The sequence below is a fragment of the Equus caballus genome, chromosome 24 (genome assembly GCF_041296265.1).
Source record: "Equus caballus isolate H_3958 breed thoroughbred chromosome 24, TB-T2T, whole genome shotgun sequence".
In the NCBI taxonomy this organism is placed as follows: Eukaryota; Metazoa; Chordata; class Mammalia; order Perissodactyla; family Equidae; genus Equus; species Equus caballus.
The window spans coordinates 24,163,984-24,181,466 of record NC_091707.1 but is presented as its reverse complement, the minus strand read 5'-3'; the positions used below and the strand labels follow the sequence as shown (position 1 = coordinate 24,181,466).

Sequence of the window (17,483 nt, the reverse complement as noted above, 5' to 3'; positions counted from 1 at the left end):
GGCACATCTGGATAAAAGATCAGAAAATTAGGTTGACTTTTTTCACCTGAATTGAGTAGTGACCAGTTGTTTCAGCATTCAGTATATCTCAACTTTACACAGAGCACAAGGACGGTTCTAACTAGTTCCGATCAGGAGGATGGACACACTCTGGTGCTAGATGACCTGTTTAAAAAAGAGCAGTGATATTCTAAGGTTTTTTGCCACAAATGGCTGTTCCACATGGAACCTCTGCATTGTAGTTTATATATGAGGATATCTGATTGATTTGAGCATGCATGTCTCTAGCTGCGTTAGTTGTGACTGATTGATCACAGATGTGGTCCAGAGACCCACTGACCAGACCTTCTTATAAGTAGGAATTTGGGAATAAAAAGTTCGAGTACAAGTGTACAAATGATTACATCTGCTTTTGTGTCACCCTGTGTTCCCCATCTCCCAGGAGTGCAGGGGTGGGAGGCCTGGATTTACGGTCACAGGTATAGCTGTGAACAGTGTATGAAAGGCTTAATCACTTCCCCCTAATTGCACTGTCATAAAGATCAAGATAAGGCTAAGGTTCTATTCGAGTTTAGCTGCAAAGCACATGGTGGGCAAAGTGCATCAGTCTTGCTAATGTGCAGAAACTGCTGGACCCTGCTGCCACTGCTGTTATGGTAGGTTGGAATTTTCAGACAATTTTTAGTTTGGAAGTTTTCCAGGCTAGGGGGCGCTGCACCATCCTCCCCTCACCTAGATTCTCCTGAATTGTTCACGGTGCCTTTGCCCAGCTTTGCTGAGGATTTTCTGCAGATGTGTAGTATGTTCATGTACACACACACATATACTCACTCTCTTTCCTAAGCTCAGGAACTTAGCCCCTAGTGATCACAAGCTTTCAGGGAGAAAGGGAAAAGTAGTTACTCACATAGGGGTTGGGGACTCCAGACTTCAGCTTTAATGGGAGTTCTAAAAAGGGGTTAGCAGAATTGCAGGAGAGGACAAGTTTGCAAAAAGTAGTGTATCTTTCTTTTACATTAGAAAGATGTGATTTAATATAAATTTTAAAATTCTACAAATATGAAATATTAAGTACCTTATGTACAGTGTTTGTACGTTAATAAGACATTTTGCTTTGGAACAAGGTTTAGTTTTAGGACTTTTTTTTTTTTTTTAAAGATTTTATTTTATTTTATTTTTTCTCCCCAAAGCCCCCAGTACATAGTTGTATATTCTTTGTTGTGGGTCCCTCTAGTTGTGGTATGTGGGACGCTGCCTCAGCGTGGTTTTGATGAGCAGTGCCATGTCCGCGCCCCAGGATTCGAACCAACGAAACACTGGGTCGCCTGCAGCGGAGCGCGCGAACTTAACCACTCGGCCACGGGGCCAGCCCCTAGTTTTAGGACTTTTAAGGCACTGTCAACTTTAAATTGGTCCCAAGATTGGAAAGTCCACTCTTTCGTCAAGCCCAGTGATTATCATTGGGTGGTGCTTCAGAGAAAACAGAGTTGACTGTCAACATTAGGGGAATAAAATCAGTGTTTTAGTAAACACAGAACTTTCAAAACACCCAGCTTTAACCAGGCACCATCTGAATCATTTACATTTTTCACATCAAGATTGTTTAGTTATTTGGAAAATCATAAAGATTATTAATTCATAGTTTAATGTAGAAAGGACAACTGAGTACAGCAAGAGATAGAACAAGTGCACTTCTGTCAGATTCATAGATGGCATCAAAATCAGAATTGCCCTTTAGATGGAGAGAGGTTAATGAAACAATTTGAGTTCTAGGTGTCTGTGCTTCTCTTTGCTGGAGGCAGCTCTTTAGGCATATGTCGTTGTGAAGTCTATCCCACACCCCATCAGCAGATAGCTACTAGAATGTTCGGTAGTGCTAACTCAGTAGTTCCATCAGTGTGATCTTTATATTTTTAGGAAATGAAGATCATATACCACGTTTCTCTTAAAAGATTTGGATAAATTAAATAAACATGAGCCAATACAACATTTATTCTGTATTAATAGTATATGTATTAATTCAGGTTGAAATCTTTTTTTTACAGAGTATTATTTCTTTAATATTAGCATCTGATCCACAATAATATAGTACTAATTTAAATGAGAAATACAAAATGCAACTTTTACTTTCATAATAGCTCATCCACTTAACATTTTTATAGACAAAGAACTACTATAAATATGTAACATTACGCAGGTCTTTTTTTGCACCTGTTCACAAGTCAGAATGAATACACTGTTTAACTACTGAGAGACTGAATGCTTTCAAACTGCTCCTGTATTTATATGACCACTTCCCCACATCAGACAGAGTTTATCCCTTTCTCTCTGTTCTCCCCCCTCTGGCACTCACGATGCTGCATTACCTGTGGCTCTTGGCCTCAGCCCGTCCCAGTTACACTGCTGCTGCTCCCTAGGTTGAGCTCTGAGAGGACAGGGAGCCTGTCCCCTTTATCAAACAGTGTTTGGCATGTGTTATACCCAACACATGTTGAATCAAGTTGAATTTAATCAGGACATCTAAGTTTTATGTAGCTTCCTTCTGTTAAATCTTTGTAACTAAATAAGGATCATTACAAAAAATTATTTTCAAAAGTGTACCATAAAATGTACCATATATTGAAAATTTGAATTCTGTATAATAAGAAACTTCATGTTACACAATAAAACATCATAGGAATTTGAACCTAAAGAACTCTAAACCTTAAATGAAGATTTTTAAAAATGCAGAAATGGCAGGCAGAAAAGTCAACCCCTGAAATATTGAATATCAGGAATTAGAAAGTAGACTTTACATATTTAAGTAGAGAATCTTTTCAAACAATGGGATTCTAAAGCCTAACAATTATTTTAAAAATTGTGCTTTAAATCCCCCCAAAATTAATTCTTAACTATAAAAAATAAGGCAACTTGAAGTTAGAAATTTACTGGTGAAGTTAACTGGATTGCATGCGGCAGCCAGATTTGACTGGGACCCTCTCCTGACCCACGTCTCTCAAAGCCTCTAGCAGCAAGGCCATTCACACACACTAGTGAAATAACATAATCTCTCAGAAGTAAATCAGAGGGTTTCTAAGGCTCCACTCAATGGTAGATCAATTAAGATCATCACAGACTTCATGCTGTCAAATAGATTACCTTGAAAGAAAATTATGCAGACGGCTTTTCTGAACTCCATTTGTGCCACATGCTTCTTATTCTTTGAGGTGGAGGAGGTGGCAGAGAGCATAATTTCTGTTTGAAAGTTCTTTTGTTTTCTGCTACTTTTACTCAAATGTTATCGGCTACTATTTTTATATCCTACAAAGTACTTTAAGAAAATGTAAGTGAATAGTGCTCCATGAAATAGAGGAGGATTTTCATATTCACTGTGTTGTAAAGCACAGTGAATAATACTTGACTTTTAAAAGGGGGAAGATGATATGCTGAAAAAATTAAAAAGCATCTAATAAACCAACCAGCCTTGTAAAATTCTGAGTTCAAAGAGAAAGTGAATCCCAGCTAATTATTGTTCACTAAAAGCAGCATTTATAGCACAGCAAATTTAAATGAAAATTAATATAGTGTTATTAAATTGCCTTTTAAACAATCATTTACATATTGTCAAATAGATGTGAATTGAATAAGAATCTATTTCATTTAATGTCTTGCATATAAGGTCAAATTGCGTAAAATAAATGCCATTATAATAAAAAATATTTTATGGAAGACCTCCAAGTCATCTGATTCTTAATTATTTCTATAACAAAACAATTTGGGTCACTTTAGAATTCACTGTAGTAGCATTTGACCAGTTAGATTCCAGATTCCTTTTTCAAACTGGAATCCTTATTTAATTCACCAGATAGTCTCAATAGAAAAGATTGAGGAGAGAGGCCAGCCCAGTGGTGCAGCGGTTAAGTGGGCACGTTCTGATTTGGCGGCCCGGGGTTTGCCGGTTCGGATCCCGGGTGCGGACATGGCACCCCTCATCAAGCCATGCTGTGGCGGGCGTCCTACATATAAAGTAGAGGAAGATGGGCACGGATGTTAGCTCACGGCCAGTCTTCCTCAGCAAAAAGAGGAGGATTGGCAGATGTTAGCTCAGGGCTAATCTTCCCCGGGGGGCGGGGGGGAAAAGACTGAGGAGAAAACAACCATTTAAGAATGAATGCAAGTAGAGTACATATTTCATCACAAAAATCAGTTATAGTATATTCTAACCAAAAATATATATCAAACTACAATGAAAAAAAATAGAAACCTAGGTCTCGTTAGATAAAATGTTATTTCTTAACAAAAAAATTCATTACATGTATTTACCTCGTTTCTCTTTTTAAAACTCCCAAATAAATTGCCTAAACTTTTCAAAATATTTTCAATAACTGATAAGAGCTGTACTTTTTGCTCAGGCATGAGAGATTACTAAAAACTTAAAATGCAAGTATATTGGCTTGAGCCATCCTTGCAGTAAATAAAGGCAGGATTCTTCAAAACACTGTAAAATGCACCAACTTTAATCAGGTTTTTAAAATTGTTCATTTTTAAATATGGTATGATATTTGCTGGTAGCTGTCCAAGTCTGTTAGCACCACATAGAGTGACTTAAAAAGAGTATTTTTAGGAAGGATGACTTAGCAGTCTTTTTTTAAAAAAAAGTTTAAAAGTTATATAATCAAAATTTCTTAAATGAATTTCTTGGGTCATGTGTTTTGAAAGATCCACTTTTCATCTTGCTAAATTGGAGGCGTTTAGTGGGCCCCCCTCCCCAAAGTTTATAAGCATGAAGGTAGGAAAAGCTGGGGGAATACTTTTGCGCTTCAGCAAAGAACCTTTCTCATAATATCCATTATTTGCTTCATTTCCAAATTCAGATAAGGTTCTTCTGCCAGAGGTCTCAATATGTACTTACAGAAAGAAACAAGATTCTATAGGACAAATTAGCACGTACTTTCCATATGCAATCCACAAATAATGCAGTAAGTCACCAGCTCATTTAAAATCATCTAAGGTACATTTTTTTCTCCAAGGATGTACAAATACTTTTTAACAAACACCTTATACCTCGAGTGAAAGCTTTCCATGACGTCATCTACTTTCCGAGTAACACTGTCACTCAGTTTAGACAGTGGGGGACTGCACAGCATGAACCCTAGTCTCTGAGGCAGGGAGCTTGTTGTAGTAGTGTGGTCATTTTACACAAGAAACGATTGAAATAGAGTGACTTTTTCAAAAAAAAGGCAATCATTGATGAGATTGATGATTTAAATAACTAAATAAAATGCAAATAAGCCCTTCTCATTGTTATATTAAGTTCACTATTTTGTAAGGGATTAGCTGGACTAAAATATGGATGAAAAAGTTAATTTTCAATCTCCATGTAAAATGTTTTTTACTGGTGTCTCAACAGACAGGCACAATGAAAGAATATTGACATTTAAAGTATAATGTGCTTTGGCAATAACTTTTCACTTTCTGTTCAACCGTGTACTTGGCTCATTCTAGGTCAAGAATGAATAACATTTTCACTAAATTATTGTGATTTCCTAGGAGTTTTACTGCCAGGCTGGCTTTGAATTCCCTTTCCCCTTCTCTTTGAGAGGCTGATGAGTATGGCTCTAGAGAAGTCATCCTGACAGATGAATCCTGTTATCTGCAATATTTGTTACTTGGGGAGTTTGCCTTCTCCTGGATGGAAAAGAATGTTCCACTCCTGTTGTTTTTCTTCTTGCTGTTGTTTTAGTTTTTGTTGCTAACTTTTCAGCAGATGATCCCATGCAGAAACGGATTTATACAGGTCTCTTTGAGGCAGAAGAAAGATGGAGAGGGAAAATGCACTCCCTGCTTCCACACCTTGGCACTTGGTAATTATTTGCCTGTTTGAAGCAATTTGTGAATGGCTTTTGTAAGGGACATGAGAAAGACCGGAAAACCACTCATGTTTAATTCAAATATGCATATTCTGCTGAAACTGGGAAAATGCAATATTTTTTTGAGGTGAGACTACTGCCTAGGAGTGTAACAACTCTGAATCACACATTCACAAAAATAGCTCACCTTATTCACTGTTTCAAACAACATAAAAGTGCACTGTAAAAAAAAGTTTTTGGAAAACTGAATGGGATGTTAACCAATACAGAGGGTTGAACTATCACAAGGAAACCAGGCTTTGTGACGTCAGAGGATATCAAAGAGCTTATGGCATACTGTAAGAGCTCCATAAATACATCTTCTTCCCAGCATCTCAATCACCACAGGTGATTTTAGCAGCTCCGTCTGTGTCTCCTTGCATCGTAGTCTGTACTGACTTCCTCCAACCCAGAAGTGACTGCATTTCAGTGTTAGGGAGAGTTTTATTAACTTGATTAATTCTTTAGCACTTCTGGGCTGGAATTATACCTTTAAATTCCACAGATGATAAATCTCTCATTTGTTACTGAGTAAGAAATGCCACAAACATGTAAAATAATTCATCATTAAGCTTTTTTTTCCCTCCCATGATCTGGAAATTAAGTCACTGTAGAAGGTTGTTTATTTTCTTGTCATCAGAGGCCATTTCATTGACGAGCTGTTCTATAGACAACTGGATAGCATTCTTGACAAGAGAAGAGGCTGTTTCTATTAAAAGTGTTTCATATTGTTCTGAAGTTCTACCTTCAAAACCACTGTCATTAGCAAAAACTCCTACTTGCTCATTTTCCATTGACATTAAGAATTGCTTAGGGACATTTTTAGATTTCTTAACATCAAATTCACTGATTTCAGTGTCTGTAATAATAATAGCAATTGGCTCCATTCTTTTGCTTTCTTCTGGTTTGGGTTTCTCTGCATTGATCTCATTTTCTTTAAAGCCTGATTCCTGGCTCAATTCAGTGTCTTTTGGCTTACTCTCTTCAGCTACAATCTCTCTACTTTCATAGTCTTTCCAATCTGGTCCACTTTCTAGGATACTGTTTCTGGCTTCTTCCACAATTTGTTGATCTGGGATTGCAGGTGAGGGCGAAACATCAGAAACCACTGGTAGCAGGTGTTCTGTTTCTGAAATTTCAAGTGGGCTTGCCTGCTGGGGTTGAACACTTTGCTTTTCCTCAGTCATCTCAATATCTTTTTCAAGAATTAGAGTTCCTGTTTGAATAGCAGAAGGCCCCATATCTAACCCAACTTCTACTGAAATCACTGTCTCTCCAGGAGAAATTATGCTGTTGCTCACATTGAATTCACAGACCTCATCAGTCCCTTTCTGAGAGACATCTTCACTTACATCCTGGGTGACCTTGGTCTTTGTGGCCTGGTCATCTGATTGGGTCAGAGTTTTTGTATCCAAACTTTCAGCTTCTCCCTGGACTCTGATGCTGCAGTCTGAGTCTTCAATAATTTTGGAATGATTACTTCTTTTCTCCCCTTTGGAGAATTTTATGCAGGGAATCTTAAGTCTGGATTTTGCCTTTTTCTTAGAAGGATCAGCATCTTCAGCATTGATTTCAGGTTGCACTTTAGCCTCAAAGAGCTTCTGCTGCTTTGAAGAATCTGACCTTTTCCTGCGTGTTACAAGACGTTTGATTGAGGCCCAGGCCCCCACTTGGGGTTGTGGCTGATCAGAAGCGCCTGCTTCTAGGGGACACTTCCTTGCCACACCAGCAGCGTCAGAGCCGACTCTGGGCTTCACCGCTTTGGCTGGTTTCTTTCTTCTCTTGAAGCAAAGCATCGATGCCTCTTCTTCCTGCCTCTTATCCTGAGGACTAACTTCTGCTGGTCTCTTCTCATCCTTGCTTTCTACTTGAATTTCAGAAACTGTGGTCTCCATTTTTACATTACACTCTCTTTCTCCAGAAAACTGTATTCCTTCTTCCTTAGCAGCCTTTTATGACAAAAAGGTGGGCAAAAACATCATACTAAGTAAAATTTCTTCCAGGTGTATCCACTCTTTTCGTCTTACTCCATATAGTTGTTAAGGAGGTTTCTCCAGTATACAAATGCCTAGTTTCTCTATTGTAATTTCTCTCTTTAATTTCTTCACGAAAGCCCTTTACTGGGTAGATTTTTGTTTTATTTAACGATCAACCTGATGAGAGAAAAGAGAGTGGTGTTTTATTTCACCATCAGCCTATTGTTTTCTACAGAAACTATTTCAGTTGAATGTATATGATTCTACTAGGCATGTTTCCCATATAATAACTTACTGAAATGAGTAGAGAATAAAAATTGAGATTTACTTTACCCCTATCAAAAAGATTTCAATGTGAATCTATTTTGCTCTGTTCTCTTTGTTAAAACTTCATTTTTGATTACTCTGAAAATCTGATATTATTTTATCAATTCTTTAGTTGGGCTGTCTTTATGAATTGTTTATGACTCTGAATTGCAAGTTAACAAACAAAAAAACCGGTGAAGGGCAGGATGATAAGCAAGCTAGTATAATTTTTACTACATGCAATAAAGAATTCTGAAGCTGCAAAGGATCTTAGAGATTACTCAAGATTATTCAGGTCCAGCCAGATGGAGAAACTGAGCTCCAGAGTGGGCAGTTGGCCTGCTGAAAGCCATACAGCTAGATAAGGTCATAGCCAGAGTTAGAACTGAAGACTTTGACTCCCCACTGTTCTTCCCATTATACCATAAGGCTTCTGTTCTAAAAATGTATGTTCCATCAAGGAGGTGCTACTTTTCATACATACTCTTGGGAAATTTAACATTACTGTCATTTTCTACTCTCAAATTTAGTTATATAATTTTGACATTTTTCCCCCCAAGTATCTGCTGTTCAGACATTTTCCATAATGAGCACACAGTTGAAGGTCAGTAAGAGTGAATGATAATAATAGCTGACATTTATTGAGCAACTCCTGTGTATCAGGAAGTGCTAAGCACTTTTACTTACATCTCTATTCCTCCCCACAACATCCCAAAGTCAGTGGGTGGTGGCATCACCATCTGCAGATGAAGAAATGGGGCTGGAGAGGTTAAGCAACTTGCCCGAGATTACGCAGGTAGTGGGTAACAGAGCTCAGGGTCACCCCAAAACTGCCTGTTTCTGAAGCCTATGCTCTGAAACGGCTTTAAGAATTTCATCAGAAAAGGGAATTGTTTGCAGAATCCCATCTGCTCTAGATTCACTAGTCAAAAATTTATGAAATGGTTTAATGGTCATTTAACCATAATGCAAGCCCATCAACTCATAATTAAACCAAGATTAGACTACATTCTTGCTATCTGAAAATCGAGCTTTTGAAATTCTTTATATTTTGTTTTCTTGGTTCTGGAACTAATTTGAAAGCCAAATATAAGTTGATAAGCTATGCAATTGGCAAACTGACTAGTTATATATAAATATAAAGGTATGTTTTAAAATTAATCCACAGAATGGTGTGATGGTACCGATGAACAGAGATGTGAGGTGATCATCTAACAACATTCCTAAGAATTTAGTTGATGGATGTCCTAAAATAAGCAAAGAGACTCCTTCCTTGTACTGTTTTTATGTAAATCCTTCATTGTTGAAAGTTTATTTCAGTAGCTCCTGATTTTGTGAACCACAAAAGGAACTAGAACTCTGAAAATCAGTTTATGATCTAAGTAAATATTCCCTTAGGTTGGGTGGTACATACTCCATGCCTCTGACAGAAAGACAGTCATCCTAAACAACACTGGAACGAAGATACGAACATTTTACTGCGTCTCTCCTCATATAATGCTTCCGTCAGCACTAGAACCACACAGCTGGTTATAGCTCTTTGTCTTCTCACCTCTTGTGAGTTCTCAGCGCCTGAGAGTTTTTGTTAACCAGAGGATGTATAACTAATAGAAATATTGACATTAGATCACGTTTAGGAATGTATCATTTGAAACTAACCTGGATTGCCCGAAGACAACTGTTTGAGAAGCTCACTTGAACATCTATCACACTGTAGAAATAAAACAAATACTCAAACAAAAACCTAACTGAAATCGGGAAAATGCAGTCTGTAGACAATAAAACTTTGCAGAATGTTAGATTGCAAACGATTCGTCTTTAACCTGCAAGGATAGTTTTATCGCCTCAGGAATCTTAAAGTCTCTATTCTCATTTCCCGATAGAATCATAAGTCCAATGCCACAGAAAATGCCCCTTCTCTTTTTCCCTTGAGCAGAGAAGCACGGAGGCGAAGGGCAGCGACTGCCTGAGAAAAGCAGCGACTCTCCCCCAGCGCCAGACGCGGACGAAGCTTCCTCCCGGAGGAAGGCGTCTCTCCTGGCTCGACGCGCTGTGGCAGGAGCTAGCGCGCAGCAGAAAGTACTCAAAAAGGAAAGTGCCGGGGGCGTGGAGCAGATAACCCAGCTTCAAGCTATCCGCAGAATTATAATGACCAGGAACCCCAAATCACATTTCCCCCAAAAAAGGAGAAAGAAGGAAAAAGCTAAAGGCAACTCATGCTTCTAGGACGGGCTGTCACGCGAAGAGGGTAGGTGGGCAGAACTGAGCAGGGTCGCGCTGGCTGAGACGCCTGGGACAAACGACCTTCCCGGTTCTCACCTCGGCCATCTCGGGGGCCCGGGTTCCCGGTGTCCAGCGGCACCTCTCGCCTACCCTGCCGCCCAGGCGGTCAGCGGACCGGACCCTGCAACCTCCTCGCCCTCCACTTACCGAAGACGCCGGGGTCCCTGTCCGACTCTGCTGCCGAGGTCGGGGGGCGCTCGCGGGGCCAGGCGCCCAGGCAGCCGGGAAGCCACGGTCGCACCTGGAGCAAGCAGCCCTCTGCAGAGGGACCGCAGCCCTGCGGCGCCCCCTCCCCAGAGCGCGGGGACCGACAGCCAGCGGCACCAATGCGTGCGGAGCGGGCGGGCGGGCGCGGGGCGGGGCCCGGGCGGCGGGCGCGGGGCGATTGGAGGTCACCTGCCAGCAGCGTGCCCCCCCGCGGGAGCAGCCCTTGGCGCCCCTAGCCCGGGCGCGAATCCCCGCAGCGCGACCTCATCCGGGCCACGGCAGCCACAGCGAGAGAGAGCCGGCAGATGGGGAGGGGACCAGGGTAGTGAGCCCCACATTTTCTGAGACGCGAAGTAGAAAATCTGGTTTTAAATAATAGGCACTCCCATTGGAACCTACCCCCTACAACGAATATTTGGACATAGCAGATACCACATTTTAAAAGTAGGATTCAAAACTGTGCCGTGTGAAGTCTCATTTGGAGAGAAAATTAAATATATGAATTGAAACAGAAAAAAGCAAAACTTTCCCAGGAGTGCGTTTGGGTGTAATGAGACCACGGTTCATTCCCAGACTCAAAGGCCCGAGACCAGACCCTTGTCTCCCTGGTCTCGGGGGCAGGTAGAGATGATGCAACCTATGCGCAGCCGAGGCCAGAAGGGCACAGGAACCCAGCTCCACCCATCTTCCATACCTTTTATATTTCCAAAAATAAGTTCAGGTAGATGCGGGTTACCCCTTCAGGATATTCCTGGATGTCTACTTAACCTTGTCCCTCTCACTTAAGCGGGGGTGGAAAGCGGGAGATGGCTTTCTTCACAATTCCAGTTCCAGTCAGAGCAAAGGCCACAGGCAACATCTACTCTCCTGCCTGACTGGCTAGCTTGTGTATTTTCATACATTTCTGAGACTTTATCTAAACAAGTTACTACCCATACTGAAAAGCATCACAAGCATTTATCTGTGCACATACGCATTAATGTATACCCAAGGTGTTGCTACGATTGCTTAGGGTGACTGTCTTTGGGTTTACCATTACCAACAAGGGCATTCCTTGGAGCTCCAGCTGTGAGGCCCTGCAAGATGCAGAATTCCTGCCTCCCCCTGGTGTCTGTACACCACCCAGATGAAGGTGGAGAGGACTACCGGAGAGCAGCTGTCTCCCTCCCCTTTCTTCAATAGGATCATCATCTTTGGGAGCGTAAATCTGTTATCCATTTTTGGATGTTTTTCCAGGAATACATTTTACCCTTGTAAGATCCTATAGCTTCCACTGAGATTTATTAAGGGAAGAACTATTAGCACACAATAGCAAAGCAGAATCTAAGTTGTCAAGATCTTAAATCTACTGATAAAAGTTAGAGACAAGAGCTGCAAAACAGGAAAATCTATAGGCATCTAGTTTAGTTGTATTAAGAATTCAATTTATCTTTGTTCATTCAGCAAACACCAGTCTGTGAAAATGTCCTTTATGTCCCCAGATAAGCTGCTAACCCCGCCTACTGTCAGTTTTCAACTTTAAAGAAGCCAAAAGAAATCCAAGAACTCACAATCAATTGAGATCCAAGTTTTCTCAAATCCAGCAGATCAGGGAGTTTGCAACAAGTTCAGACAAAAATAAAATGAGCTTATGTAGATGAAGACAGGGTAGAACGTGGTCTTATTAGGAAGTAGTTGGAAATGAAACAAGGGACGGTTAAAACAATAAGGGTCACCGTAATGACTTGTAGATCTTATTTCACTTGCTTTTCTTAAAAAAAAAAAAAAAAATAGTGAAAGGGAGCTGAAGGGCAGTTTGAGGTAAGAGGTGAATTGCTCTTGTATCTGAAAGGCAGGTTTCTTTAAGGTATATGACAACTCATCCCCAGCCTCCAGCGCACGCACACACTCACGCAGAGTATAGTGCTATAAATAAAATACTGCACTGTGGTTTTTCTTTAGGACATGACTAGAACCTGATGCCATATCTGAGTTGAAAAAAATGTACCCAGTACCTCATGCATGAAAGAAATCTGTCATTCCTGAACTCACTTAAGTGACAGTGAGACTGTTTAAGCTATTACCCATATCATTGTCTGTGACTCCATTAGTAGCTTTTCATTATATAATGAGAAACAGGTTATAAATATATCTCTCCAATTAGATGAAAAATTATCCTACCTACTGCTTGTTAACATCACCAGATACCAATAAAATAGCTTGCATATGTATCTGAACGCATTTATCTGCTCTCTGTTGATCATACCGTTTCTCCCATCCTGGTCCTTATCTACCCATGCCTGGGCCTGTAGCTACCAAAAATGGTTGACAACTCCTTTGTAATGTTTCTTACATTTTAGAGACCTTCTGGGAATAAGCCTGCCATCCCCCTTCCCTGGTACACCATTAAATGAACCTGTGGCCCCAGTTCTCAGGAGGTTTGATCTGTTCCTGGGCACCATCAGGGCTGCAACAGCCAACAGAAACTCAACAGTAATTCTGTTAGAATCAGCTTTACTTGGCAGCACATAAATGCTGTCTCTTTCGTAAGAGTGTATCTACATCTTCAATGCACAGCAATAGCCTCTGAGGTGCAGCTCTGAGAAGGAGCAATCTTATTATCAGTGATATTACAAATATGGGGAGGGAAGGCATTAGCAGCCAGAGAAGGGCAAGGATGGGACAGGGAAGCCAGCGATCAGGAAGGACTCCTAGCCCCAAGGTAAAGGCACTGGACCGTCTCTGGCAACACATACTATTACATACCCCACACACTAATGCTTCTGTAGGTCTTGAATTCAGGACTTCAGTTAGCCTACAGCTATTGTTTGTGCTTCATGCCTTCTCTTTATCACACATCTTCTTTATCACAGATTGAAGAATCATTCCACAAAACCCATGCTCTCAATATTGCTCAGCAGCCTTCCTCACCTCTTTATCTCTTCCCTTTGCTCTCCACCGTTTATCATCCCTCCCTTCTGAAGGGATGTGAAATGGGCACGGCTTTCCACCTGTCACAAATGGGTGTCCATTTCTGTACAACCTGGCAGGGGCTGCCTTTAGGAGGAGCTCTGAAAGGCAGAATATAGTGAAGAGCAGAGGCTCTGGGGTCAGACAACCTAACAAGTTCATCTGGCAGGCAGTAGCAGTGCACTTTTCAAGTTTGCCTTTCTGTAAAATGGAGAGATAAACCTAACTTACAGATTTCTTCTGTTTATCTCTACTCATTTCCAGCCAAAGGTCAGCTCCCATTTTGAAGCTAGAGGTCACTCATTGGGCAATTCTATTGCTAGGAATTTATCCTGTAGATGGTTCTACACAAGTTGCAAAGACAGATATGACAGGGGGCCAGCCCGGTGGCATAGTGGCTAAGTTCCTGTGTTCTGCTTCGGCGGCCTGGAATTTGCAGGTATGGATCCTGGGCACAGACCTACGGACCTATCATCAAGCCATGCTGAGGCAGCATCCCACATAAAATAGAAGATTGGCCAATCATCTTCAGACACACACACACGAAAGGTAGATATGACATGGGACTATTCACTGCTAGATCAATGGCAAAAACCATGAAGCAATGGTAAGTGCCTATTGACAGAGGACTATTTAAATACTACACAGCCATAAGAAACAAGATGAATGTCAAAGTGCTGACATGGTAAGATCTCCAAGACATACTGCCAAGTGGAAACAGCAAGTTGTACCATCTGAATTTTTACTCAAGGCATATTTTACTTCTACTTAGGAAAATTCTTGCATTAGTGACCAGTCCATTCATTCCAAGCAACAGCTGATAAAAACAATTTGGGTTATTTATTATTAGGGTTTTGTTTACAATCTTTGGCTTATAAACCTCCACTCACCCTCTCCCACCAATTGTGTTCGTTATTTCTATCAATATTAGGGATTTAAACCATGTGGTGACATGAGAAAACCTAAATCCTTTAAGATGATCTTTAAGGCAGCACATCTGACAATAGACTGCTTTCTTCCCTTGTTTACAAACTGAAATCCCAGCCAGTCCCATTCCAGGTGAGGTTTTATAGGACATTAAAAAAAAATCAGGAACAGTGAACTCTGTGCAGACAGGGCTTGAATCATGCTCTGGAACGGACGCTGACAACATCACTGAGGGCGTACGCTGTGCCAGGCACAGCACAAAGCATGGTCAAGCTGGGCCTCTGCACTCAGGACCCCTTTGCGACACGCCCCCAAAGCACTGCCATCTTTTCTTTGGGCTGCAAAACTGACTGTATTACAACACTGATGTGAACCTGCGGGGTTAAAAATAATAAACCAAGGACACCAGGAAAACACTGCTCTGCCAACACGAGCACCGTTTCCCATTGTCACTAGGGGCATGCAACATCTTCCAGAAGGATCCAGTGCAGGGAAGACAAGGGGGAAAATGGAGGAAAAAGTGGGAGAGAAAGAACAGAGATAGAAGACAAAGAAGGGAAAACATTCTGTAGGGTGGAGTAGAGCCCACAAACAGTAGAAACTCAATAAATACTTGCATTTACCAATGGAACAGAAAGCTAACCTACAGTTAGTGCTATATGCCCATCCTTCCGGAGGACGTTAAAAATAAATGGTGATAAAGCTGTGACAGAAATGGGAATTCCAAGGAAGTTCAGGACAAAAACCTGTATAAGCAATACTTTCTCAGGGTAAAAAAAAAATATGGAACCATATAGGAAGATATATGATAAAAAGGCCTGAACTCCATACCCTACTTCACCCCAATCCGCTCAGGTCTCCTGATTATGTGTCCTCCCAGAAATACGAAGCGTGCACCATCTTCCCCTTACACACCACAGTATCATAAAGTACATATTGCAACTTGCTTCTTCAGGCCTGGGGTCTGCCTGGCAAACAGGCTCACACAGGATGGCAGAGATACTGCAGCATGGTCTGTTAATGCTACAAATTATATTTAAACAACAAGATAGCAAAATTATTCCCTTTTATTCTGTGGAACAGACATCACAATGAATTAGCCATCCCTAGATACATCCAGTTGAAAATTCAAAAACATCAAAGATGAAACCCCTTTCATCTCAGTAAAGTAAATAGACATGTGCATGATTTGTGTTAATTTATACGTGATGATGGGAATTAAGACTGAAGAAAGGCTGCTGGGGAAATGCCCACTATTTAGTTCAGAAGATCTTCGGGGCAGGGGCTGACTTCTCTCCATTTCCCCACACTTGCCAACTGACAGTAGGCCTGAATAGACACAGACCAAACTTTCAAAGTAGCTTCCTGAAGATGGACAATCTGGAAGGAAAAAGAAACAAGAAATAAATGTTTTCTCTAAACACTGAAATGTTTCCTCTTCCCTTCCACATGGCACCATTACCCTCTCGCTCTCTCAGAGCTGTTAACATTTACAACCTTTCCCACAACCACCTCTTCTGGGGTCTGTCCATAGACTTGAAAACAGTGCAGGCATTTGCAGATGGCTCTATGAATCCTGCTCGTGGCCAGCATTCCCAGTGCCCCACGTGCCCTCTGGAAGAGCAGTGCTCCCCTGCCATCAAGCGCACGGCCCCTCTTCTCAGCCACCGTCCTCACAGTTGCTTAGATGACGACTATGGTCTGCTTCCACCTGAACCTTTACTTTCTGAAACGCTGTGGGAGCTTTTGTTTTGCTTTATTACCCTTTGATATCCTTGTCTTTTCTAGTTCTTTCTAGTCTTTCTCAATTCCTCCCTCCTCCTGTTCCATGTTAGATCTGTAACTCTAGGTCACTTGCAGTTGTCAGGACTCCCCTTGATTACTGTCCAGATCAAGACTTGGTTTCCTGAAAACCATGTCTTCCTATCTCTTGGTTTATTCCTCATTTTGCTGGAGTACATTGCTAAATACCCTCCTAGGAAGAGACGTGGGGGTAGCAAACCTGCAATTGTCTGAAAATATCTGGATAGATTTGGCAGGACGTAAATACATGTGGAAAGTCATCTTTGCCTGTGAACATGGAGGGAATTCCTCCATTGTCAAAATCCTCTTATTGCTCATAAGAAGAAAAGTGTTCACTCTAATTCTCATTTTTCTGTAGGTAGGCCATTTTTCCTTCTCTAGAGAAGGATTTTTAAGATTTTCATCTTTGATCTTTTTGAAATTTCAACCGGACGTGTCTAGGGATTGTTCATTCCCTGTGATCGATACCTGGGGGCCTTTCACTTAAGTCCCCAAGAACTCCTGGACTGATCCTCTTCCTTCTCTTCTACTTTTTGGGACATTTACTCAAGTCTTGCCTGCTAACTATTCAGAGTATCGTAGTCCCCACTTACCCAGTTTCCACTTTCTGCGGTTTCAGTTACCCAGAGTCAACTGTGGTCTGAAAATATTAAATGGGACACTCCAGAAATAAACAATTCAGGAGGTTTAAATTGCACACCATTCTGAGTAGCATGATGAAATCTCATGCTGTCCTGCTCCATCCCACCCAGGATCTGAATCATCCCAGTGTCCAGCGTATCCACGTTATATACACTTCCCGCCTATTAGTCACTTAGTAGCCATCTTGATTATCAGATACGCTGTCGCAGTATCACATGCTCGTATTCAGGTAACCCTTATTTTACTTAATAACGGCCCCAAAGTGCAACAGCACTGATGCTGGCAATTCTGATATGTCAAAGAGAAGCTGTAAAGTGCTTCCTTTAAGTGAAAAGGTGAAAGTTCTCAATAGGGAAGGAACAAAAATCATATGCTGAGGTTGCTAAGATCTACAGTAACTTTTATTACAGTATATTGTTACAATTGTTCTATTTTATTATTAGTTATTGTTAATTTCTTACTGTGCCTAATTTATAAATTAAACTTTATCATAAGTATGTAC

General features: G+C 41.0%; 3 protein-coding genes across 11 annotated transcripts in view; 1 reads left to right on the top strand and 2 right to left on the bottom strand.

Annotated features, from left to right (window-relative positions):
- Window positions 1-17,483, top strand: part of ZBTB25 (zinc finger and BTB domain containing 25) — a 42,616-nt gene that overhangs the window by 23,713 nt on the left and 1,420 nt on the right. The window contains exon 5 of one of the 5 annotated variants that reach the window (XM_070249233.1): window positions 10,107-10,235. The exons of 2 other annotated variants lie outside the window; for them this stretch is intronic. The gene's annotated coding sequence lies outside the window, so the exon portion shown is untranslated. Of the gene's footprint in view, window positions 1-9,338; window positions 9,462-9,568; window positions 9,977-10,106; window positions 10,236-17,483 lie in introns of those variants that run through there. 2 more of the 5 variants (XM_070249231.1, XM_070249234.1) reach the window with 2 other exon arrangements.
- Window positions 1,990-11,077, bottom strand: AKAP5 (A-kinase anchoring protein 5). 4 transcript variants are annotated; one of them, XM_070249239.1, is made up of 3 exons: window positions 10,601-11,003; window positions 9,830-9,881; window positions 1,990-8,041 (listed from the first exon to the last, which is right to left on the bottom strand). In XM_070249239.1, the coding sequence occupies exon 3, from the start codon at window positions 7,781-7,783 to the stop codon at window positions 6,494-6,496; it is 1,290 nt and encodes a 429-aa protein (XP_070105340.1). In that variant the 5' UTR covers window positions 7,784-8,041; window positions 9,830-9,881; window positions 10,601-11,003; the 3' UTR covers window positions 1,990-6,493. The 4 variants fall into 4 exon arrangements, with proteins under 4 accessions (XP_070105340.1, XP_005605292.1, XP_070105341.1 ...); XM_005605235.4 differs by lacking the exon at window positions 9,830-9,881 and having other exon boundaries at window positions 10,601-11,077; XM_070249240.1 differs by lacking the exon at window positions 10,601-11,003 and having other exon boundaries at window positions 9,830-10,324.
- The window catches only part of MTHFD1 (methylenetetrahydrofolate dehydrogenase, cyclohydrolase and formyltetrahydrofolate synthetase 1), a 62,446-nt gene continuing 60,548 nt past the window's right edge, over window positions 15,586-17,483 (bottom strand). Inside the window, exons 28-29 of one of the 2 annotated variants that reach the window (XR_011431855.1) lie at window positions 16,933-16,979; window positions 15,586-15,916 (exon numbers count right to left, since the gene is read on the bottom strand). The gene's annotated coding sequence lies outside the window, so the exon portion shown is untranslated. The remainder of the gene's footprint in view (window positions 15,917-16,932; window positions 16,980-17,483) is intronic. The other variant, XM_001499131.7, reaches the window with a different exon arrangement.